Source organism: Rutidosis leptorrhynchoides, chromosome 10 (genome assembly GCF_046630445.1).
Source record: "Rutidosis leptorrhynchoides isolate AG116_Rl617_1_P2 chromosome 10, CSIRO_AGI_Rlap_v1, whole genome shotgun sequence".
NCBI lineage: Eukaryota > Viridiplantae > Streptophyta > Magnoliopsida > Asterales > Asteraceae > Rutidosis > Rutidosis leptorrhynchoides.
In genome coordinates, this window is record NC_092342.1 from 114,231,075 (window position 1) to 114,256,991 (window position 25,917).

Here is a 25,917-nt window from a genome sequence, read left to right on the forward strand (position 1 = left end):
GTAACGACAACAAGCAGTGTTTGTCACAGAAGGAGGTCTCTAATGATCTCTTTAAAGATGGAGAAGGATCACCTATTTTTGACACTGTAAGTGAAATTAAAAACGACAATGCCCAAGTCAACGAGCTGACTTCAATTGACCAAGGTGCAAACAACTCACAAAATCTAATCGGTACAAAGAAATTAACTTATAAAGAAGAAATGTTCAATTTTGGGGTGTTCATGGATAAAACGGCGGCGGAGGAGTTGCCAACTAAAACCTCAAAAGCATGAGGATCGCCTCATGGAACACCCGCAGCTTTGGGAATATTGAAAAGGGTCGTATGGTGGGTTCAATGGTTAATAAATATCAAATTCAATTCTTGGCCATTCAAGAAACGATGGTCAAAAAAGTCAAACAACCAATCTTAAATTCAATTTGGAAACACTTTGTTTTTCAAGAAGTTCAAGTAAGTTCAAATGGAAGGTCCGGTGGTCTTCTTTCAATTTGGCATGATGATTGCTTCACTCTTCTCAACCATTGGAGTAATAGATATTGGATCGCCACTTTATTAAGGTATACTCTCAATCAAAGAATAGTCTTAATAATCAACATTTATGCTCCTCAAAGTGAACATGACAAATTGTTTGTGTGGCAACAATTAAGTGCAATTGCTAACCAATGGTCGGGCCCTATTAGTTTTTTGGGGGACTTTAATTCGGTGTGTCACCCGGAAGAAAGATTTCGAGAAGTTATTGATCCAATTGCTATTTCTAAATTTAACAACTTTATTCTTTCAGATAATGTGATTGATCAAGCCCTTTGCAATGAAGAGTTTACTTGGGATGGTCCCGATGAAAAAATGTCTCGTATTGATCGAGTTATGGTTAATGTTTCTTGGTTGAGTTTGTTTCCGGATTCGATTCTACAAGCCGGTCTACAAAAACTTTCGAATCATAAACCAATTATCTTGGGAAAAAAATTGCAAGATTGGGGTCCTAAACCTTTTCGTTTTAACAATTCTTGGTTGCTTCAAAAAAAATTTATTACCTTGTGTAATGAAAAATGGGACTCTTTAGATTATGAAGGATGGGCGGCTTTCACTTTATCTATGAAGTTTCGTGTTCTAAAATGTTATTTGAGGGAGTGAAATGTAAGCGAAGTTAACAAAGCAAAAGCCGATTTGATTAATTGTGAAAGTGAGATCAAAAGAATAAAGTCAATTTATCGGTGTAGAGACTTAAATGCCAATGAGTTAACCACTATTGCAAAGTGTAAAAAAAGGAAATATCAAATTTCAATTCGGGACGAAGCAAAAAAACGACTGCATTCTCGGGTTAAATGGTTAAAATTAGGAGATAAAAACTCTAAGTTTTTTCACCTAGTATCTCGCATCAAGCAACAGTCGTCGGTTATTCTCGGGTTGGAAATCAACAATATATGGATAGAGGATCCGGATGTAGTCAAAGCTTACGCTTTACAATATTTCCAATCTATTTTTTCAGCTCACTGTACACTCCCCACAGGCCCAATAGCCTTTCATTGGGCTGATTGTCGAATGGATTCAATAACAGCCCAGCAGGCTGTTTCAATTGAAACTCATTTTGACTCTGAGGAAATTCATAAGATTATTTGCGGATTTGACGGCAATAAGACCCCCGGGCCCGACGGATTTTCTTTGTCGTATTTTAAAAAAGGATGGAGTTTTTTAGAAGACGAAGTGGTACGTATGTTTTCTGAATTCCATTCTTTTGCTTCGTTTCCTAAAGATTTCAATTCCTCCTTCATAGTCTTGATCCCAAAGACTAATTCTTCTAAACTGATCGAACAAATGCGTCCTATTAGTCTCATTAATGCGCCTTATAAAATTATAGCAAAGGTTCTTGCTAATCGTTTGAAAAAGGTCATTTCAACTATCATCAGTGATAATCAACATGGTTTTGTTCCTTCAAGATCGTTGTTAGATGGAGTTATGCTTGTCAATGAAGTTGTGCACTTGGCAAAAAAAAAGAAAAAACCCACTCTTACTACTTAAGCTTGATTTCACAAAAGCTTATGATAGTATTTCTCACGAGTTTCTTTTTGACGTTTTAAACCACATGGGTTTCGGGAGCCGTTTTATTTCTTGGATTAAATGTTGCATATCCGACATTAATTTTTCGGTTCTTCTAAATGGCTCTCCGTCAAAAGAAGGAGTTATGTTAAAAGGGTTACATCAGGGAGATCCTTTGTCTTCTTTCCTTTTTATTTTGGTGGCGGAAGTATTAAGTCGCCTTCTTTCAAATGATCTTAAAAATCGAGTACTTCAAGGTTTTAAAGTCGACAACAACACAAGGGTTAACCACTCTCAATTCGCCGATGACACCAATATTTTTGTGTATCCTTCAACACAAGAATTAAATCGAATCAAAGAAGTTCTTAATATATTTTCTCAAGTTTCGGGCCTCAAGATTAATCAATCAAAGTCAAAGTTATACGGTATTCATGTTTCAAGAAACGACTTGAGGTCACATGCCAATTTCTTTGGATGTGATATCGGTTCCTTTCCTCTTTTGTATCTAGTTGTTCCAATTGGCGTAGCAAGTAGACGTATTGCAATGTGGGACCCTATTACTTTAAAGTTCAAAAGAAGGCTCGCCGGGTGGAAAGGTAGATGCTTATCTTTCGGTGGTCGCCTAGTTATGGTTAAGGCGGTTCTCTCAAGTTTGCCCCTTCATTATATGGCCCTTTATAAGGCCCCCAAAGCGGTTATTACCCAACTCGAGAAATTTCGTAGAAATTTCCTATGGGGTAGTGATTGTTTAAAATCAAAACCGGGCCTTGTAAAGTGGCAAGTGGTTTGTACTCCGATTGATGTTGGTGGTTTAGGCATTACTCCGTTGATCACAAAGAATATTGCCCTTCTTGCGAATTGGTGGTCAAAATTGTATGATAATAAAATTCATGTTTGGCAAGCTTTGGTTTGTACTTCTTTTGGTAAGTCCTATTCCGGCAATCTATTGAATAATATTTCTTCAACTCCACGTTTAAAAGTCTCTTCAATTTGGAACGAGCTGTTAAAAATTTATAATGACAGTGAGCTCGGCAATGTGGTGGGTATAAACTCTTGGAAGTGGCAATTAAAAGATGGCTCCCTTATTTCCTTTTGGAACGATAAGTGGGTTGACAATTACTCGCTTCGTGATCTTTTTCCTAGTCTTTTTCGTTTATGTGTTGCACAAAACGCTACTGTGTCGTTTTTTAGATGGCCTTGTGATCAGAATGTAGAGCAAGAAGGGTGGAATTTGCATTTGATGTCCCCTCTGACCAAATTGGACTCATTGACCGAAGTGGACCTGCTTGCTCGAATCAATTGTTTCAAGTGCTCTGTTGGACTTGATTTTATTCGTTGGGTCCCTGATGTAGTGGCGAATTCACTGTTTCCGAAGCCATTAGATTATTGGTAGTCTCGACTCCTTCTCATACAACAAAGTGGAGACAATTAATTTGGAATAATCGTGTCCCTTCTAAAATTGCAATATTTCATTGGCTTGCTTGTAAATGATGTATTCCGGTAAGTGAAGTCCTTATCCGAAGACATATTCTGCCTTCTACTCATCCACCTTTTTGCATATGGTGTGAAGAAAGTATCGAAATGTCCGAACATCTTCTTCTTCATTGCCCGTGGACCTTCAAAATTTGGTCCGCTCTTTTTCTATGGTGGAATATTAATTGGGTTATTCCGGGTTCTTTGTTGCTTTTTTCGGCCGATTGGTACTACGGTATGGGCATCGGGGATAGGAAATTTTGGAGGCTCATCGGGCCGGCTAGTATTTGGGCCATTTGTTTAGCCCGCAACGATTTTATTTTCAATGGGAATTACTCATGTTGGTTCTCTATTGTTAGACAAATCAAGCTCAAGGTGTTCATTTGGGCCACTACGTTCAAGCTCTGTTTTAGTCACCAATCTTATGTATAGGATTCAAATCCCGGACTCTTGTGTCGTTCGGTTTAATTCCCTAGTTGTAGGATTTTGTTTCCTTATGGTTATGCTTTTTTGTAACTTGTTGTAACTCTGTTTAGTTTTATTCATCATTTTGATAAAAAAAAACTACTTTATATTCTATAATATTCTTCTTTCGCCGAAAAAAAAAGTAAATTTCAAATTCATGTAATGTTACTTATCATGATGTACCGATTAATCAACATCAATTATTAATTCATAAATGTGTTAATTAATCCACATACACGTTTCATCATCATTATCATAATCATAATCATCATAGTCATAATTTGTACTCCATATTAAACTAAATTGTGACAAACAAACGTAACTGATAAAATAATGCGCCATTAAAGAAATTGATTTTCCCATGTAAAATTGCTTTTGATCATATTGGCATACCGATTTTCTGATTGCTTTATAGATATAAATTAAACATATTGATTATCTAAACAATCACATAGAAAATCTTGAATACATGACTATCAATAAAGTTGATTCATAATTTATGGCAACCATCAAAACTTATCCTTAAATTCCATCAGAACATATACCGTTTAGATATACGTGAGTTTTTCCAAAATTAATGAATGAAACTGTTGATTACCATTACTTTATTGTTCATCATATTCGATTAATTTAAAGACATATATCCACATTCCATTGATCGTGATTTAATGACATGTATATTGTGATTATTAATTTTAACCGCTCTGATACCACATGTTAATTATTTTATCATTATATAGGATCAATCATAACATGTAATCACATATAACATAATAATTATAGAAAACTTACTTGATGGAAGAATCAATTTAGGATTAGGGTTTGATGATGAAGCGATAATCAAATAGGGTTGATCAATTTCAGTATTGATGCCAATAATATGATGGATGAATTATTCTCTTGAGTATTTGGTGTTCTAGATAAACAGAAAAGGTACGTACTTGGCACATCCTGGAAAAAGAACCACGACCCATGTATATATTAATTTGCTATGGCAGTTATTTAATCAATAACTGTCAAACATTAGTTAAGGTGCATATTGTCATTTAAGCAAAACATAAGGGGTGAATGGTAATGTAGGCCATGTTAATTCACGGGTATTTCTAACATCTGAAACTAACTCGGGAACGAATAGGGGAGTTATCCCGGATTTGCCATAAATTCAAGTGTAGAACTCACTCTCAAAAACTAGCTTGAATGAGGAGGGAACACCTAGACTTATAAACCACCACCTAAATATTAATTCAGCCGATGTAGGATGATTTATTCATTAGAATACCCCCTTATGTTGTGTTCTCAAGTTTTTTTTATTGAGAAAGAAATGATAAGATTTGAAAGGAGAACATACTAATGACTTGTTTTTTTTTTTTTTTTTTTTTTTTTTTTTTTTTTTTTTAGCAAAGAAAGGAAGTGGAGATGAAAAGGTATGAGAGGAAACTAGATAAGTTTTTTTTTATCTATATTATAATTTTCTTAATTTTGGGATAATTGGTGTGGAAAACAATCTTCATGTATTATTATATCTCTTACTCCCTCCGTTCTACAAAAGTGTCCCCTAACAAAAAATGTTTGATTTATGATATGTTGTTTAAATGTCTATTTTGTCCTTCATTTAATATGTTGTCCGAATCAATTAGCTTCCTTAACAAAGTAAGTGAGAGAAAAAATTATGAGTACATGTTTTGCTGACTTCCATATACAAAAAGGGTAGTATTGGATTTTCAGTGACTTTTTAGTATTATTTTGAGTAAGGAAAATTTATTTTGAGACAATATATAAATAGTAATGTGGACTCTTTTTATGGGACTTTTATTTTAGTGTTATTTTATGTTACCTTCAAAATTTTTTTATGAAGTTGTACTCCGAAGAATTTATTCAACCATATGTGAATTACTATTACTATATCAATATAAACTTTGCTTATATGATAAAATATTATATTATGTTGGTTTAAGATCCAGCGTAATATACAAATGTTGATCTATGTTTTGATGATGACAGTTATCATAAGTGCTTGACAAGTAATGTTGAAGTAAAAACACAAGTTCACGAACCTACATTTTCTCTAGCAAACGGTCGATCAAAGCACTCAACACATAAAAACAAGAGTTTCATTTTACAAAAGAAGCATGCACACGGTCAACACCATGATTGGACCGCAAGATTAACCGTTCATGCTCAATACTCACGTTCGTTAGTCTAAACAGATTCTGGAACGTACGGTCAACACCATGGCTATGCCGCAGATCGACCGTAATTTTCTATGATCAAACTATATTTTACAAATTTAATGATCACCTATAGTTTGACACGGTTAATGGTTGGAACTTCATGTAATGCATATTATATATATTTCCATATGATAACTAACTAGGCTCAATCTTTTTCATATTTAAACATAATTATCACCATTAGTCACCATATGATTAAGACTTTATCATAATCGTATAAGTGTTTGATGACTTTTACAATCCTAAAACCTATCTAAACATCCTAAGAATGACATTAAGTCCTACTAGGAGAAGCTCCTTCTTATACATGAGTTGTACATTAATGTACACTTATTAAAATTATGTGTTTATATGTGATTAGTTGCTATGTGCTTAGATATCCGTCCAATATGATTTGTTAATATGCCTAGCTAGATGTTACAAGTATATATCGCCAAATGAATATTTACCCTAAAATAAAATCATATGAAATTACATTCAAACATATTAAGATTATTGTTTGATGACGTGTAACAATCTTAAATCATGTACTTATTGATCTATTTTAATCAAACCATTACAAGTTAATGTAATTGAATAAAGGCATGATAAATCAAGATAAGACCATATGATACTATATGCCTAACACATTGAAAATGTAGTTTTATCTGCGTGTATTAATCTTGATCTATGTGCTTACTTGAATATTTGATTAAGTAATTATGAACACATAGTAAAAAGTGATCCTATAGTATACTTTACTATTGTAGCAGTATTTTCTCGAGTCTTATACTCTTGACCAACGTCTTGAAACTGATAATTAATTACACTTTTATTTGACGTCTTTATAAAAATGTTTCAATCACGTTTATTGGTGTAAGGATGATTATAACAAGGTTTAAAATCACAGACAGAAAGCAAATACGAAACGATAATCATCCCAAACTAACATTATTAAATCATGACAAACAATCATGTAATTACTCGTACATCATGACAATAAGCATTTCTATCATTAATAAATCACAAACATCAAAAAGAACATTATGAAAAATTAATAAAAGAAATGATAGATATTCCCGATAAATATTGTGTGACGAATAATACTTGCATTTCTTCAAAATATACAGAGCATTACATTGCTAAACTAGGTTTTACTCCCAACTATTACATAAATCTCATACTTTTCTCTCTCAAATCTAGAGAGAGAAAGTATAGAGAGAGACTCTAGAGAGAGAATAAAAGTGTCTGAGAAAGTTTGGATGTGTTGGTTGTTGGGTGTTGATCAAATGAGAGCCAACACCTCCTTTTTATAGCTAAAGAACTGATCTGGCAGCCCTTGTGGATAACCCTTGTAGAATGTGCATCCCTTGTAAGGTAGTAGTATGGGGTCAAAAATGGTTAGGCAACCCGTTTGGGTGGCACATGTGGAATGGGCAGCCCATGTAAGGGGTCGTGTGGGGAAAAATGTTGGGCAACCCGGGTACCCTACACTGGTGAAGTGGCGAGCCGTGTGGGGTAGTTGCCGGGGTCGAATTTTCACCATTTTCGCTTTAACTTCTCCGTTTCTTGACCATTTTAAGCGATTCTTAAGCCCAGATGTCTGTAATAAAATATCCTACAATATAAGATCAACTAAATAAAATCTTAAAAAAAATATTAAATAGGTAATTTAAACGCGAGTGAATCGTGATATGCCCGAATCGGACGGTTTATTTATGCGGTGTCGTTAGGTCACAAAACATCAATTCAGGATATCAACAGAAGAAGTTGATTGTTTAATTTATATATGCTGGGCCTAAATCTATTATTCCTTCCAATGGGTTAACAAGGGCAAATATGATCTAAGGTCGTTCCTTTAGCGGTCGAATTTGAAACGGGGCTTATTTAGATAATTTAGTAATTAAGATTTGGTTTGTAAACAATTTAGTATCCATGACTAGTGGCCAGGTACACCTTGTGTGGAGAGGCGGGATCCTTTTGGTCCCAATAAATTGGCGACTGTTCGGAAAATCCAACAACCAAGTCCAACCGGTTTATTCTAGACACCACTTTATCCGGAATATCAAATTGTGTAAAGGCAATAGTTGGGTTGATTTGATTTATAATTGTATTTAAAATATTAAAGCAATATAATTAAAATAAGCTAGCTAGCATGCAACAGCTAAGGATAGAGAAGATGTGGTTCACCATGATTTAAGATAACGTAGTGTCTGGACGATTATGAGCCACTCTTTGGATAGATATACATTGGTGTGAACACTAGATTCCTTACTAAGCAGTTTCCCGATTAGCATGTCACGAGGAACTAGGCTTTGAAGATTCTGATCGGATGGACTATGCTCAACTCCCGACGCTTTATCCGGTTTAAGGATATAAGCAGCCTATCTTGGATGCAATGCATACCTTGGTCGCACGAATAAAGTAGCATCACCATATATATATATATATATATATATATATATAATATCCAACCTTTGTTAACACATTAGTGTATCACCCAAGAGAGTGGTTATGATTGTGTTTCGAATTCCTTTCTGTCAATGGTTTGGTAAAATCTAAGGGTTTTTAGACAGATTAGAACCTCTGATAGTTCTCAGTCATCCTTAAAGATTTATAAGCTTAGTTTGTATTGTAGTGTGTTAAACTCCCATTTATGATTTAAACCAGCCCTTACTTAAATCTACCCAATAAATCCCTTAGTTATCCACCATGTACTAGACTTATAGTGGTTCCATAGCTTCTAACCTTGACCATGCTCAAGTGGTCTTATAGTACATCAACATTGTACTCTACTGTTGCAACAGTATTTCCTCGAGTCTCATACTCTTGACCAATGTCTTGATCTGGTCCTACGGTAATTCCCCATGTACTTTGTAGTATTTTCAATGGGTTCATACCTTGACCAATGTATAAACACGGATAACTAATTACCTTTATAATGTTGACTTTATAAAAGGTTTTAATCACGTTTATTGGTGGAAGGACGATAATAACGAGGTTTAATATCATAGACAGAAAGCGAGCACGAAACGATAATCATCCCTAACTAACATTATTAAATCATGGCAAACAATCAAGCAATTACTCACACATCATGGCAATAACCATTTCTAATATTAATAAATCACAAACATCGAACAAGAATATTATAATAAATTAATAAAAGAAAGGATAGATATTACCGAATAATGTTGGCAGAATAACACTTGCATTTCTTCATAATATCCGTAGCGTTATAATGCTCGATAGCTTCTACTACTAACTACATACTAATATCCTATTGATCACTAGAGAGCGACAATAGAGAGATAATTACATTTCCTAATCTCTGTACTTTTCTCTCTCTAGAATCTAGAGAGAGAACTAATCTCCTATAGATCACTAGAGAGCGACTATAGAGAGATATTTGAGAGACAAGTGAAGAATTGGTGTGTTGAAATGATGGGATGAAGCCCCCATTTATAGGAAATGCTTGGTGGCAAAATTGTAATTAAATTGCTGAAAAACCCTTGGCAGGCCGTTTAGCAGGCCGTTTGGCAAGGGGTTTGGCAAGCCGTTTGCCAAGGCCGTTTTTGATGCCCGTTTGCTCGGGCAAGCCATTTTTGGTGCCCGTTTGCTGGCAGGCCATTTCCATTATGGCAAGCCGTTATGCAAGCCGTTTGGCAAGGGGTTTGCTGGATCGTATCTTGTCTTTTACCGTTTTCGCTCTAGAATCTTCGTTTTAGCTCCGTTTTTGACGATTCTTTTGCCCACACGTTCGTAATTGAATATCCTACAACATGAGATTAAGTAAATAAACTTTTTCAAAATTTATAAAATAAGTTATTTAAATGCGAGTTAATCGTCTTAGCCGGTTTTGATCGTTTTTCCTCGTTTTTCATTATTTTTTAGTGATTCTTAAAACATAGCCTTTGTAATTACTAAATATACCAAATTAACCAACAAAGAGATTATTTGGTGATAAATTTTGAAACTTTATGGTTTTAGGGCTCAATATCGGGGGTAAAAACGTGACTTTTTGGCTGATATCAAATATCCCACACTTAGACTTTGCTTGTCCTCAAGCAAACCTTTCTTTTATTTTGAGTTCAAGGATGCTCCTGAGGTTTCTATTCTATTATTCAAGTGGCTTTTTATTTATTATAAGAGCAAAATCAGACAAACCGTCTTCTAAAGGGGATAGAAACTATCTCTGCAAGCATGAGGGGATGTTACACGACATTAGCTTCCTTACACGGGTCACTCAAATCACCCAAGTGTTTGGCTTTCCTATCAATCTATGAAGTGAATTCGCTCATAGCCATTCATGTTGCAAGTATTGTCATAGGCTTGATCAAGAATCAAATCTCCACCGGTTAGATAAGGACGGCACTGATCTTCTCCCTAATCATTCTTTCAAGAGGAAGAACGGGTTTAAAGGTTGATTTGCGGAGAAAAACGGAGGTTTTGATATGGCGAAAAGGGTGATTTTTGAATCATTGAAATTTAGAAAGATTCGATAGATTTTGGTTTCATGAGGATATATTTTTTCTAGATAAGATGTTACTTTATTTTTGTTGAAGAGTTCCTTTAGAGGGTGCTGATTTTCAGCGAAGACTTTGCTTCTTTTCTGCAATTCTCCTGGTCACAATCTTCATTTTCTTGGGAATATATGCTTTTATTTGAAGACTTTTCTCTTCTCTTTATTTTTGAGACTTTGCTCAACTATTTTTTTTTTTATTTTTTTTTTTTGCATATCCCAACTTCATTCTTTGTCTATTTCTTCTTGTGCCCAGAGAGAAAGGTATGTCACCATAAATAGGTCTTTTTGACCTATCAAAAACAGTCTGGAATTTCAGAATTTTTCGACAAGTGTTTGAAGTAAACTTAGTCGATCTATCTCTTTGAATTTCTAGATTTTTGAAATGAGAAAGGAAAGAGGGTGGAAAGGGTAACGTATTTGATAGTGAATTTTGGGGTGAGTATTTTCTGATTCATCAACTCTATGGTGTGAGTTGGTCGGTTTAAATGCGTGGAGTGGAAACAGAAACAGATGGTTTTTGTTTTCTCTATTCAGAATGATTTCGGAAGGAGTATCACACCTACAGCACGTATGGCGCTTACTAACCATTGGCCTTGAAATGTATGTCAAGGTCAAGTTCTAACTCTAAATGCTAACATCGGCACTCTCAACGGAAAAGATAGTGAAACATTAAAAATGAGTGCTTATTAGGCCATTTTTGGGGTGCCTTGATGTGTGCGAGGTGTAGTACTAAATAGATTATATTTTACTACGAAATACTATTAAATACGATACAATTTTACACAAGTTACTTATTTATTTATTGAATGGATATACCTAAACCTTGCTACAACACTTATAGACAGTGTACCTAATCGTAGAGTAGTGTAGTTTTTAGTAAGTCCTGTTCGTTCCACAGGGAGTCAGCTAAGTTTAACGCTATATTTATTTTAAACTATATTTGTATAAATATATATATAAGTAATATTATTATTATTATAAAAGGGGGTTTTACCGTTTAATGACCGATTTGTCGATTTTAGAACTTAAGTCACAATTAAAACCTAATGTAAAATATTAAATATAAATATAACTTAATTTAAAGCGTAAAGTAAATGACGATAAAAATGCGATAATTAAAAGTACGATAATTAAAAGTGCAATAATTAAAATGACAGTAAATAAAAGTACGATGAGATATAAAATAAAGGAATTATGCTTATTTAAACTTCCGTAATCACGATGTTTAACGTGTTGATTTTAATTTATTACCATGGGTTAATTGTCCTTTGTCCTGAATTATTTGATAAGTCCATCTGATTTTTGTCCATAATAGTCCATCGGTCATAAATATCAAGTGCGAGTGTCCTCGTCAAATTACCCTTATATCCGAAGTCAAATATTCCAACTAATTGGGGACTTAAACTGTAACAAGGTCTTAATACTTTGTTAATGATTACACCAGGTTATCGACTGCGTGTAACCCAATGTTTTAATACGTAGTTAACAATTACACCAAGTGTCCTTGTATGTAATCCACCCCTGTTTTAATGAGTCCATTGACTATTAATCCATTCCCATGTCCAGTTAAATGAACAATTATTAGTATTTTTAAATATTCCGCCCATCGTATCCGATCGAGTGTATGTGGTTATTTATAATTACCTCATATTGTAAATCTCTATATTAAATTAATGAACTATCATTCAGTTAAACAAATATAAAGCCCATTAATAGCCCATAGTCCAATTTCCATAAGTGTCGGTCTTTTGTCCAAACCCCAATTATGGTCCAAAGCCCAATAACCCCGTCTTTAATATTTAGTCCAACATCACGATTTCTTCGGCTTAAATAAGCATAATAATAACTTAGCTACAAGACATTAATTTAAAAGGGTTGAACATAACTTACAATGAGTACTAATCGCGTAGTGTTACACGTACAGAATTTCGACTTACAAACTTAAAACATTCGCCACTATAACCTTATTATTATTAACTTAATATTAAGATTATAATTAAAAATATAAATATATTTGAAAGAGTGATCAGAGAGATGTATGATGAAGGTGTGTTAAACTCGTCGCCCAAACTTGCAATTTATAGGACCTGGGCACACTTTTCACTCCATGCGATCGCATGGAATTTGTTCCTCCAGGCCATGCGATCGCATGGCCACCTGGGACAGCTCATAATTATTTGTTTTCTAGTTTGCCGGCGGTTTTTAATAATATAATATAATATATATAATTTTATATATATTATATTATATTCATGTGCATAGTTGACTTATAATTTCAGTTCCGTTGTGTCGCGCATTGATAGTTGGTTCATGTCCCGGTTCTGGATTTTCGAACGTCCTTTCGTACGATTTAATATCTTGTACTTTGCATTTTGCGGCTTGTACTCTTGTAATTTTTAGACGTTTCTCACCAATAATTTGAACCACTTGGATTGTACTTTGTACTTTTTAGCGTTTTGGTCGTTTGCATCTTCAAATCGTCGAATCTGTCTTTTGTCTTCACCTTTTATTATTTAAACGAATATCACTTGTAAATAGAATAATTGCAACTAAAAGCTTGTCTTTCTTGAAGGATAATGCTATGAAATATGTGTTCATTTTTAGCATTATAAAATATTCCCACACTTGAGCGTTGCTTGCCCTTAAGCAATATAGAACTTGAATATAAACTTTACTCGAATCACTTCTTTATTCTTCACACTTTGTACATCAGCGATTTTGATACGGCGGTATGAACAATGATAATAACGATGTGGTTTACAGTCCCACATGACTATAAAAATTTAGATCCTTTAGGAAATTGGATCTTTATGAAAACATTTGATCTTTTAAAAATTCAATCTAGCTTTCACCCTAGATAAGTTTTCCGGAATAACCCTTCACCGGTGTTTGCAAAATGTTTTTGTGGGTTTTGTGGGTTTCAGATTTGAAAATTTTAGCTCAAAACTTGTGGTTTTGTGTCACCCACATGCTAACCTTGTATTAGGAAAGCAACACGTCCAGTATACTAGCTCCGTATATTACCTTTCGGTAAACTACCGTCCGGTTGTAAAGGAAAGCGTTGAACAAGCAACTGTTAAGGCAATGTCTAATTACATGCAGATGTTCATGGTCCACAACGTGTCGAATGCAATTACTATCCTTTGTAGGAGCAATAGTAAAGATCACCCTATAGTTTTTCGGTCTGGCACAAGGTCCTGTCTTCGACCATGCTATGCAACCACCGTTCTTACGGTTGACACCCGATTTGGTTCATGTGACCTAAAGAATTCTGGTGAATTCTTAGGATTTTACGTTCAATGGTAATGAATGCATTGAAAATGGGTTTTCAGAAAACAAATCGGTTTGTAATTTGATCAAAATATTTTCTCGTTCAAGATCGAGTATAGATATCATCGAATTTCATGAGTTTGAATTCTCAATCTTTAAGTTCAATCTCAAGGATTGAGTAATATCAGGCTTAAAAGCTGATTTTTAATCTTTAAGGAGATTATCCTTTCTGGGGATCTGATTCATTAGTCTTATAAGCTAATTTGAACAGTGCCCCCATTGTACGAGACAGATCCTCTCATGGTTAGGATAAGTCTGACCACATGGCGACCCTGTTTGATGCTGAGGTCCGTGGATTTTCAGCTGATTAGAAAACTTTTCAAGGTTTTTCGTAGACTCTACAACTGGTCTAGACGATAACTCCCTGACCTAAATCAAGAAGCGCGTGTCTTTTTCTCGGAAGACTTTACTTCCTTTTATATTTCATTTATATTACAATAAACTGGGTAAAACTGATTAATATCGTCCAAAACAAAAGTAACTTCAATTATTTGTACAAAAATATGTGATATATGTTTTAAATAACTTGGTAAATTTTTCCCACACATGGCTTTTATTTTTCTTTCTTTGCCTTTTTATTCTCTTCTATTCCATTTTAAATGAATTCAAGCGTTTTGGATTGTTTCTCAATTTATGTCCTTTTCGAGGTAACAATAATTTCGGTGTTAATATCTAGTTTTATCGTTCATAAATATGTATAAACATGATTTTGAGTTCATTTAGTTGAAATTTTTTAATAATTTTACTAGAAGTGGGTAGTCAGTATATAAGATTAGGGCTGTTCTTTATTATCAGAGAGCACTAGATTCTAATACAACTACTGCTTTACTAGTAAAGTTTAACGTTGGCTATTAAACCAAGTGTATAAGTCAAATTTTTTTTAAACCGAAAGAATTTAATCCCTTCCCACACTTAAGATCTTGCAATGCCCTCATTTGAAAGAAATCAGTAACAATTTAAATTATTGAGGGTGATTAGCGTAGAAAAATGATTAAATTTTACCAAAGTTTATAAACATATTGTTGTTTGTTTGAATGATAAATGGTGAACATCATTTGTTCATTCCTGCAGTTGTTATATCACATTTATTTTGCATCTTTTCTTCAAAATTAGTTGCTTTTGCTGAACTTAATGCCAGTCTTTGAAAGTTCGCTGTTTTACCCTGTTGTGTACATGAAATAAAATACATACAATACAAATATAAACATGCATGGTATTTTGAAATAGGACTTAATATCCCACTTTCAATTTACAAAAATGAAATATTAGTACAAAATAATAAAAATGTTAAACATTACATAATAGTATCAAAATGTTAAATGTTTAACATAAATAGATAAAAATAATAAAAGATAAGAAATCACCAATGGAGCACTATTGATTTGGATAGGGATTCCAGTTCATATCATCTCTCGGGTTCCATGGTTGGTGATAGGTGTCCTGATAGGCTTGATTGGGGTCGTACAGGTTAAAGGGTGGTCGCATGTCAGGTTGATGTGGTGGATAGAAAGCAGGTCGAGTCGGGATGTAGTTATGTGGTACCTGATATGATAGCTGGCTCATGATTTGGTGCTGATGAACTTGCCAGCTATCGTGTTGGCATCGCCTAGATTGCTCATACTCATCCGTGGCTCTCCACTGATCATACTGATGATGCCTAGCCTGGTTATTCATTTCCACCTCATCTACATGCTGGAAGACATCAGTATAACTATCCCTAATGACATCCCTAATGTCATATGCTTCCTCCATCTCCTCATCCGAACCCCTCTCTACCTGTGGATGGGTGCCCTGATATGGTATTGGCATATTGTGCCTCCGTTTTAATACCTTTGCACCTTGATATACCTACGAACCTATAGTATCGGTTTGTTCCTCAACCACCATCATTAGACCCCCGTGTTCCCTATCTACACCTAAATACTCTCCAATGAGAGTAACAAAAATTTCTCCTCCTATAATTCCCCCGTCCTGTATACCTTCCACAACTTTGGATAAATAATACCCAACACAGTAGGGGATATTAACAAAGCCTCTAGTGTCTCGAATGCACTTAAGGTAGAATAAATCGTTTAGGGTCACTTTCTCCTTGTTTCTACCTCTTTGTGTAATCGATTTTGCTAAAAATCTATGAATTATGCGAAGTTCTGCCTTATTAATATCTAAATAGGAGTGTCTTCCTCCCCGTGTAAACACATTAAAATTTGACATACGCCTCCATATGGAATTAGCATCAAAATCTCTATCTACCCTCTCACCTTGATAAATTAAAGCTGTACAATCAGGTGATAATAATTCAGCGGGGGTGTAAATCTGTAAAGCCCTAGCCATGTCTATCATGGACATCCTGTACATCCTACCTCCAAGTAAAAATCTAAGAAAAGTCTTATCGTCTAACCTATCTACATCCTTATTTAAGGCTATAGTACTCATTAGCTCAACACACCACTCCTTATATACAGGCCTACGAGTGGTAAATAAATGTTCCCAGTCAGGAAAAGAAGAGTTACCATACCTTTGGATTAGTAATAGCCTAACTGAGTTAGCTAGGTTGACCCTTTCCAAAGGCTCCCAATCTATTACCCTTGGTATTTCCACATTTTTGGTGCAAAGCTTAAATTTGTTACGTTGGTACATTGGGTAATCTCTCCAGCTTCTATCAAATCTTAGATTGGGATGTAACTCCTGTTCATGAATTCTTGAGTGTTCTATTACATGGTGAACGGGAAATATTATGTAGGTAATAAAAAAATTGTGGTTCTGGTTCATAGTATGGCACGTGTTGATCATAATGTTGTTGTTGTTCAGGTTATGGTTCCAGTTGTGGTTCTTGATCAGGTTCTTGTTCAGGTTGTCTAGACGATGATGCACCGTCCGTATCTGTATTTCTCTGCAAAACACATTAAACACAAAATTTGAGCATCTAAATATGCATTAGTGTTAGCAAAATAACAAATTAAAACAATTACAATAACATGTTTAATCCATATTAAACTTATACTCATTTTCATATTTTTATCAATTCTACAATTTTTCAAATAAGCATATATGAAAAGGTATACAAAGTTCATAAGCATTCACCTCAAATAACATGTTAAAATAACCATTACTAGCAATTAAACAAGTTTCAAATGGCATTTATATCAAAATAATCAAGTTTATGAATTTTAGACTTAAAAAGTCCACTTTGATGCTCAAAAATCAGGTTTAGGATCAAGGTTTGGATCATTTAGCAACCTAAACATGTTACACTACTTAATTTATCAATAATTCATAACCAAAATCGGCCATAACCTGTTTATATCAAAAAACTCCAAATTGCTCAAGAACACAAACCCTAGATTTCTAAAATTTTTGAAGTTTAAGGCTTCAAATCATGACAAATAGCATCAATCTAGGTTATACATGCATAATATATGAATAATTTAACTCTAATTACACTAGAAATTATCAAAATTAAATTAGGTAAAAATTTGCTCAAGAACACTATAATTCGAATTTAAAGAGTTTTAGTGGTAAAATCGTCACCTTCTTTGAAAAACTTCGGAACAAACGCATGATTAGAGCGGATTATAGCAAGAAATTTGGTGAATTTTGATGAAAAATCGCGAATTTTTGAGAGTGTTTGGGAGAGTTTTCGTGTATGTGTGTGTGGGTGTTATGAAGACAGAGAACCAGCTCGTCTGCCTTTTGTTTCTGCCCAGCATTTCTAGCCCATGCGAACGCATGGGTTGGATGTGTAAACCCCATGCGATCGCATGGGGTATTTTTTTTTTTTATAAAAACCTTTTACTTATAAAACAAATAATTAATTAATTTAAAATTTTGTTTCTTTTTAGATTGAGGGCATTTCGGTACATTGACCTAGTTCGTCCCTCGACAAAATTTTAAAATTTGTCATTTTAAAGCGTTGTTTTAAAAGCCAAGATTTTTGGGGTTTTTAAATGTTTTTGGCATATTTTAGATCAATAAAATTAAAAATAATGATCCGCCCTCGGGTAACGACCTAGTCTTCAACTTACGATGAATTTTAGATATCAAATTTTTAACTTAATGAAATAAAGTACATTTTTGTTTTTAAATTCACACCAAACTTAAATTTAAAATGCATATTAAAATTTCATATAAATATTAATAATATTTAAACATTGGTTTTACAAATTTATATTTAAAATAACATAGTTATATATTAATTTTTTTTTTAATTTTTTTACGATATTAATAAATTAATATTAATTTTAAAAACATGGTAAAAATAAAAATCTTTTTGGTCTTTTATCCCACTTTAATCAATCAAATATTAACAAAAATATACGTCCCTTTATTGGGTAAAGTAATTTCGGCTATATTACTTATTTTCACTCCTGACGAATTTTTGAAATATTTTGAATTGATTGATTACAGATATTTATACCTTATGAATAAATGGTAAATTTCGCAGTGATGAATTAAATTTTTGTATGTTATCAATAATTTCGATTTATTATACCTAATTTTATTGAATATCAATTTAATACTTTATAGCGAACGATTCAGCGTTTACTTTCAAAAGGTTAAAAGTAAATAAATAAAATTAAAATAAAAACTGTACATACTTACCTGTGAGATAGAATTCTCAGAGACCTGCTTTAGTCGACTCATAGGAGAGTCGTTCAATTTGGTTTTCCATAGCTACATAAGCGTAACCTCGATTTTTCAACAAATTTTCTTCTAAACATATGAATGGTCCTTCTCTGCATAGAGTAACGAATTCGGTATTGGAATGTGTTTGATTGTTCGAACATTTCCCTTCGCGTGACCATTTTCCACATTTATGACATCTTTCAAGGTGTCGTGCTCTTCTTTTTGTAACGGATTTTGATTTTCCTTTACCAAAATGTGTCTTATTATGAATCTTCCTGAGTTCTTTCCTCACTTCGTCCATTTTGCCTCTTATGAATGATACCAGTTCACTCGGGAAGATGTTATTATTACGTTTAGTAATCATAGCGTGTAGTAGTAGACCGTGGTTCAGATCAAAGGAATTTTTCATCTCGTAAAACCTAAAAATACAAAAATTCAGAATGGAGGGAGAAGACTAGTTCTTTAGGGTCTACTAGGGAAAGACCAATCGGATTCCATTCTCGAGAAGTACACAAAAACAGAAAATCTAACTCTAACAGATTTACAGGATCTTAAAACATTCGAATCTTCCCACACTTAGTTAGCTGTGGTGTCGAAATTGTGATTAACTTCATCTTCAACTTCCATTGGATTATCTATGTAATGTTTAACTCTGTGACCATTAATTTTAAATTCAATCCCATTTGAATTTATTAACTCTACTGTTCCGTATGGGAAAACCCTTTTGACTATGAATGGTCCAGACCATCTTGATTTCAATTTTCCAGGAAATAGCTCGAATCTTGAATTGAAAAGAAGAACTCTGTCTCCTTCCTTAAATTCTTTTGAACTTCTGATTCTTTTATCATGCCATTTCTTCATTCTTTCCTTATAGATTAACGAATTTTCATATGCATCATGTCTTAATTCTTCTAATTCGTTTAGTTAACTTAATCGTAGATGACCAGCTTCATGCAAATCAAGATTACACATCTTCAAAGTCCAAAATGCTTTGTGCTCAATTTCTACTGGAAGGTGATATGCTTTTCTGTAAATGAGTTTAAAAGGTGTGGTACCAATTGGAGTTTTGTAGGCTGTTTTAAAACCCCAGAGTGCATCCTCCAATTTCATGGACCATTCCATCGGATTTGATCCTACAGTTTTCTCTAGAATACGATTTAATGCTCGGTTGGTATTTTCAACTTGTCCACTTGTTTATGGATGATAAGCGGTTGAGATTAATGAGTTACTCCATATCTTTTGAGAACTTTCTCAAGTTAATTATTACATAAATGAGTACCCCGATCACTTATTAAAGCTTTCGGTGTTCCGAACCTTGCAAAAAGACGTTTTAAGAAGTTGACTACAACTCGTGCATCGTTAGTTGGGAGAGCTTGTGCTTCCGCCCATTTAGATACATAATCAATGGCAACGATAATGTAGAGATTATTATGAGATTTTGGAAATGGACCCATAAAGTCAATACCCCCAAACGTCGAATACTTCACATACTTGAATGACATTTTGTGGCATTTCATCACGTTGACTTATTTTTCCGGCCCTTTGACAAGCATCACAGGATTTACAAAGAAGGTGTGCGTCTTTGAAAATTGTAGGCCAATAAAATCCAGCATCATAGACTTTTCTTGCTGTGAGTTGTGGCCCATAATGCCCTCCTGTTGGTCCTGTGTGATAATGGTTTAAGATTTGAATAGCTTCATCTCCGAATACGCATCGGCGTATTATTCCATCGGGACAACTTTTAAACAAATGTGGATCTTCTCAAAAATAGTGTTTTATATCACTAAAGAATTTCTTTCGTTTTTGGTACGACAACTCTTTTTCAAGGAATCCACATAATAAGTAGTTTGCATAGTCTGTAAACCATGGAATTTCATTATAATCGATCTTCAATAGATATTTATCAGGAAAGTTGTCTTGTATGGCTGATTCATTTAGAACTTCCAATTCGGGATTTTCAAGATGAGAAAGATGATCAGCTGCGAGATTTTCTGCTCCCATTTTATCTCGTATTTCAATATCGAACTCTTGTAAGAGCAATATCCAACGGATTAATCGTGGTTTGACATCTTGTTTTAAAAATAGGTATCTAAGAGCAGAATGGTCGGTATAGACCACCGTTTTTGCTAGAACGAGATATGAACAAAATTTGTCAAAAGCAAAGACAATAGCAAGGAGTTCTTTTTCAGTAGTTGCATAATTCGTTTGTGCTCCTTGTAACGTCTTACTAGCATAATATATAAGTTGAAATCGTTTTTCAATCCTTTGACCTAAAACGGCTCCCATTGCAAATTCATTTGCATCGCACATGAGTTCAAATGGTAAATTCCAATTTGGAGTTATCATGATCGACGCATTAGTGAGTTTTTCTTTAAGAATATTAAAAGATTTGATGCATTCATCCGAAAAGATGAATGGAGCATCCTTTTCTAGGAGTTTATTCATAGGAGTGGCAATTTTAGAAAAGTCTTTTATGAAACGTCGGTAAAAACCGGCATGCCCTAGAAAACTCCTAACTCCTCTAACATTGGTGGGATGTAGAAGTTTAGCAATTACATCTACTTTAACTCTATCCACTTTAATTCATTCCTTTGAAATTTTATGACCAAGAACGATGCCTTCTTTAACCATGAAATGACATTTCTCCCAATTAAGAACTAGATTTGATTGCTCGCATCTAATAAGCATTCGTTCAAGATTAACTAGACATGTTTCAAAAGTATCACCGAAGACTGAAAAGTCATCCATGAAAACTTCCATGCATTCTTCTATCATGTCATGAAAAATCGCCATCATGCACCTTTGAAAGGTTGCAGGGGCGTTGCAAAGTCCAAATGGCATGCGTTTGTTAGCAAAGTACCATAAGGTCACGTGAAGGTGGTTTTCTCTTGGTCCTCGGGTGCGATTGGAATTTGAAAGTATCCGGAGAAACCGTCAAGAAAACAATAGTAACTATTCCCAGCTAACCTTTCCAACATTTGATCAATGAAAGGTAAGGGAAAGTGATTTTTTCTGGTGGCATCATTTAATTTTCTATAATCAATACAGACACGCCATCATGTTACAGTTCTAGTAGGAATAAGCTCATCTTTTTCATTTGTGATGACACTCATGCCACCCTTCTTAGGCATGCATTGAACTGGGCTTACCCATGGACTAACAGAGATTGGATAAATTAAACCTGCATCGAGCAGTTTAATTATTTATTTCTTAACAACATCTTGCATATTTAGATTTAGTCTTCGTTGGCGTTGCATATATGTTTTATGACCTTCTTCCATAAGGATTTTATGTGTGCAATAATAAGGACTTATGCCTTTAATGTAATGAATCTTCCATGCAATAGCTCATTTATGAGCTTTTAGCACAGAAATGAGTTGAGATTTTTCATTTTCTGTAAGAGAAGACGATATTATTACAAGTAATTCAGATTCACCATGTAAATAAGCGTATTCCAAATGGGTTGGAAGTAGCTTTAACTCTAATATCGGTGGTTCTACTATCGGTGATTTGTATCGATATCTGTCTTCCTCTTTTAGCATTTGAAGTTCTTCTGTTATTGGTTCGTATTCATTAGCCATGAGTGTAGCTAACATTTCAACTTCATCAATTGGTTCATTTTTCCTTCTCCTAAAGAACATTCTCCTGTTCCTTGTAATTCTGGAAATTCTTCTAACAATTCTACATGTGAATCTATAGTTTGAATATAATAACATGTATCATCTGCAGATTGCGGTTGTTGCATGGATCTATCAACAGAAAAGGTAACACTCTCATCCTCTATACTTAGGGTCAGTTTCTTACCGAACAAGTCTATTATTTCTTTAGCCGTGTTTAAGAATGGTCTTCCTAATATGAGAGGAACTCGAGAATCTTCTTCCATGTCCAGAATAACAAAGTCTACTGGAAATACTAAAGTACCAACTTTAACTAGCATGTTCAATTATCCCTCTAGGATATTTTACTGATCGATCGGCTAGTTGTATGCTTATTCGTGTTGGTTTTAATTCTCCAAGGTCTAGTTTAGCGTATAATGAATATGGCATTAGATTTATACTAGCACCTAAGTCTGCCAATGCTTCTATCTGATAATTTTTCTGGTAGTTTATTCAACAGCAATGCAGAACAATTAGCATTCATAGTAACAGCCGAGAGTTCTTCCATTTTCTTTCTATTTGTGATTAGATCTTTCAGGAATTTAGCATATATTGGCATTCCTGAAATCACATCAATGAAAGGAAGATTTACATTTATTTGTTTAAACATATCCAAGAATTTGGATTGCTCGGCTTCAAGTCTTTCTTTTTTCATTTTACTCGGGTAAGGAAGCGATGGTTGGTATGGTTTAACATAAGGCTTTGCCTTAACTGTGTTATCTTCATTAACCTTTTCAACTACCGGTTCTTTTTCCTTTTCTTGATCAGATTGTGGTTCTTGTGGAGTAGGAATAGCGTCATCAGAAATTACAGGTATTTCAGGTTGTTTGAGTGTAATACCACTTCTTGTGGTAATGGCTTTAGCTGTTTCATTTCAGGGGTTAGCATTTGTATCACTAGGTAGACTCTCCGGTTTTCTTTCACCTATTAACCTTGCTAGGTTGCTCACTTCTTGTTCCAGATTTTGGATTGAAGCTTGTTGATTTCTAAATGCTTGAGCATTTTGTTCATTAGTTTGTTTCTGAGATGTGAAAAATTGAGTTTGAGATTCAACTAGCTTCGACATCATATTTTCTAAATTTGGCTTTTTATCATCGGTTTGTGGTGGTTTATTTGGAAAAATAGGTCTTTATTGGTTGTAAGTATTATTAGATACTTGTTGATTGCTATGACCTTGTTAGTTGTTGTATGGAACATTTCGGTTATAATTCTGATTTTGATTGTAGTTTGGTCTTGGCGGTTGATAATTATTCTGATAATTATTTCCAGGCCTTTGGTTCATATATGAAACATTCTCTCTTTGTTCCATTGTTTGTTCAATACTAAGACAATCTTTTGTCAAATGTAGTCCTCCACACTGCTCACAACTAATACATATTGCGTGAATATATTTAGTCATCTTTTCCATTCGTCTCTCGAAAGCATCTAACTTTGCGGAAATGGAATCAAAGTCATGGCTAGAATTGGCTCTAGCCGCTTTAGATGATCTAATGATGTCTTTTTCTTGATGCCACTCATGTGAGTGGGAGGCTGTGTTGTCAATAATTTTGTAAGCTTCAGTTACGGTTTTCTTCATAATGGAACCACCAGCTGCTATGTCGATGTCTTTTCGTGTAGTAATGTCGCATCTTGGTAGAATATTTGTACTATTTGATAAGTGTCTAAACCATGTTGAGGACATCCTCTCAACAACTTTCCAAATCTTGTCCACGCTTCATATAAAGTTTCATTTGGATTTTGTGTGAACGTAACAATTTCTCCTTGAAGTCTCATGGCTTTAGATGCCGGAAAGAATCTTTTAAGAAATTTTTCAACTAAAACATCACATGTATCAATCGCCCCTTCAGGTAACGATTCTAACCAATATTTGGCTTCTCCCTTTAAAGTCCATTGAAATAACATGAGATAAATCTGTTCATCCTCAACTTCTCTAATTTTAAATAGAGTACAAATCCTATTAAAGGTACGAAGATGTTCGTTTGGATCTTCTTTTAGCGTACCACTAAATTGGCATTGATTAGTTACCATGTGTAGGATTTGTGGGTTGATTTCATAATCTGGTGCATTAATGTCTGGTTGAGTAATTGCGTGACCTTGGCCAGTGTGTGTAGCTTTCATTCGGTCTTCCATACTTAGAGGTTCCAGATTTTCCATGATTGAATTTGTTGAATCTGAATCACTAGAGGATTCTGATTTAATGGTTTCTTCCTCGACAATCTCTGGTTGAATGATTTGTGGTTCAGGAGGAATGATTAGTGATTCAGGATCTCTGAATTGTCCTTGAATATCCTCCGGGTTCTCAATTGTAAGGTCGGGTTCAAAAAATGGATTATCGAAAATTTGAATTGGAGTACTTGGTCGACTAGATGATGATTCTAAAGAAAAATCAACGGCAACAATATTTGCTAGATGCCTTGATCGAGTTACAGGTGGTGAACGCATGAAAGGTGGTGAACGTTTTGCTCGGTGCATTTACTGAATATCTTATTAGTTATAAAGATAAAAATTATATAAGTTATCAAATTAATAGACTTTTCTGATTTTGCCCACGTTTTGAATAGCCAATAGATGCAGCAGGTAGCCAGGACCCTTTAAATCGGAAGCCCACAACTCGCCACTAACAAAAAATCCAACTATTAATACGAACCAGAAAATTTTGGATGTCTATCAATTTAACCGCTTAAAATAATTTTTCATCGAAATTTTGAAGATAAAATCTATGTCCTAAAAAAAACTAGAGCATAGAAATGAGAAAAAAAAGAGTGCGTCGAAAAACGTCGAAAAAGGCAAAAAATAATAATAAGAAAGTAAAGCGTCGAAACTTAAAAGTCTAAAAACTAAATATTAAAATTTGTGTCTAAAGGTATTAAAGCTTAAAAGAAATTCTATATCCAAAACGGCAATTACTTAAAAAGGCACTAAAATCTATTAAATATTAAAGCGACAAGTGACGTCGTAAAATTCTAAAGCATCTAAATCTTAATCTAAAGAAAAAGCACTTAAGGGATTTTACGGCAAAGCCTAAAAATCTAGAAATATAAAATAACTATGGCAAAATACTAAGTTACGAACTAATTACGAGCAAAAAATTACAAATTATGAATTAAAATATTAAAATAGATAATTTATAAAAAGATATAAAAAATGATAAAATTACTTATTTTTATAAAAATATTATTTTTATATTATTATTTTATAAAAGTATTAATTTTATATTTAATAAAACTAATTAAAACTTAATATTACAAATTAATTAAAAACTAAACTAAATAATAAAATAATTAACTCTAATCTTAATTAATTAATAATAATAATAATTAAACAAAAACCCTAATTCTGTCGTACTAGGATTCAGAGCTGTCAAGTCAAATCATGCGATCGCATGGTATTTACTTGTTATGGCCATGCGACCGCATGGCCTGTTGATCCAGTTCAGATGTTGGGCTGCTACAGTTGGTGGCCCGAATTTTATTTTAATTTATATTTTTGGTTTTTAATTTTCTAATTTTATATTATAGAAAAAATTATATAATTAAAATAAAACTTATATAAAAAATTGCTTATTAGTTTTAATAAAAGTAATAAAATTATAAACTTTTTAAA

The 25,917-nt window shown here is 33.9% G+C and overlaps 1 protein-coding gene and 1 non-coding gene across 2 annotated transcripts; both read left to right on the plus strand.

Annotated features, from left to right (window-relative positions):
* The first annotated feature begins 268 nt into the window (after positions 1-268).
* Positions 269-1,129, plus strand: LOC139870549 (uncharacterized). Its single transcript, XM_071858334.1, has one exon. It carries the CDS (start codon positions 269-271, stop codon positions 1,127-1,129), a length of 861 nt encoding a protein of 286 aa, XP_071714435.1.
* A 22,848-nt stretch (positions 1,130-23,977) lies between these two features.
* LOC139874025 (small nucleolar RNA R71) lies at positions 23,978-24,084 on the plus strand. Its single transcript, XR_011767729.1, has one exon. It is a non-coding gene; the product is annotated as a small nucleolar RNA R71 (small nucleolar RNA).
* The last annotated feature ends 1,833 nt before the right edge of the window (positions 24,085-25,917 follow it).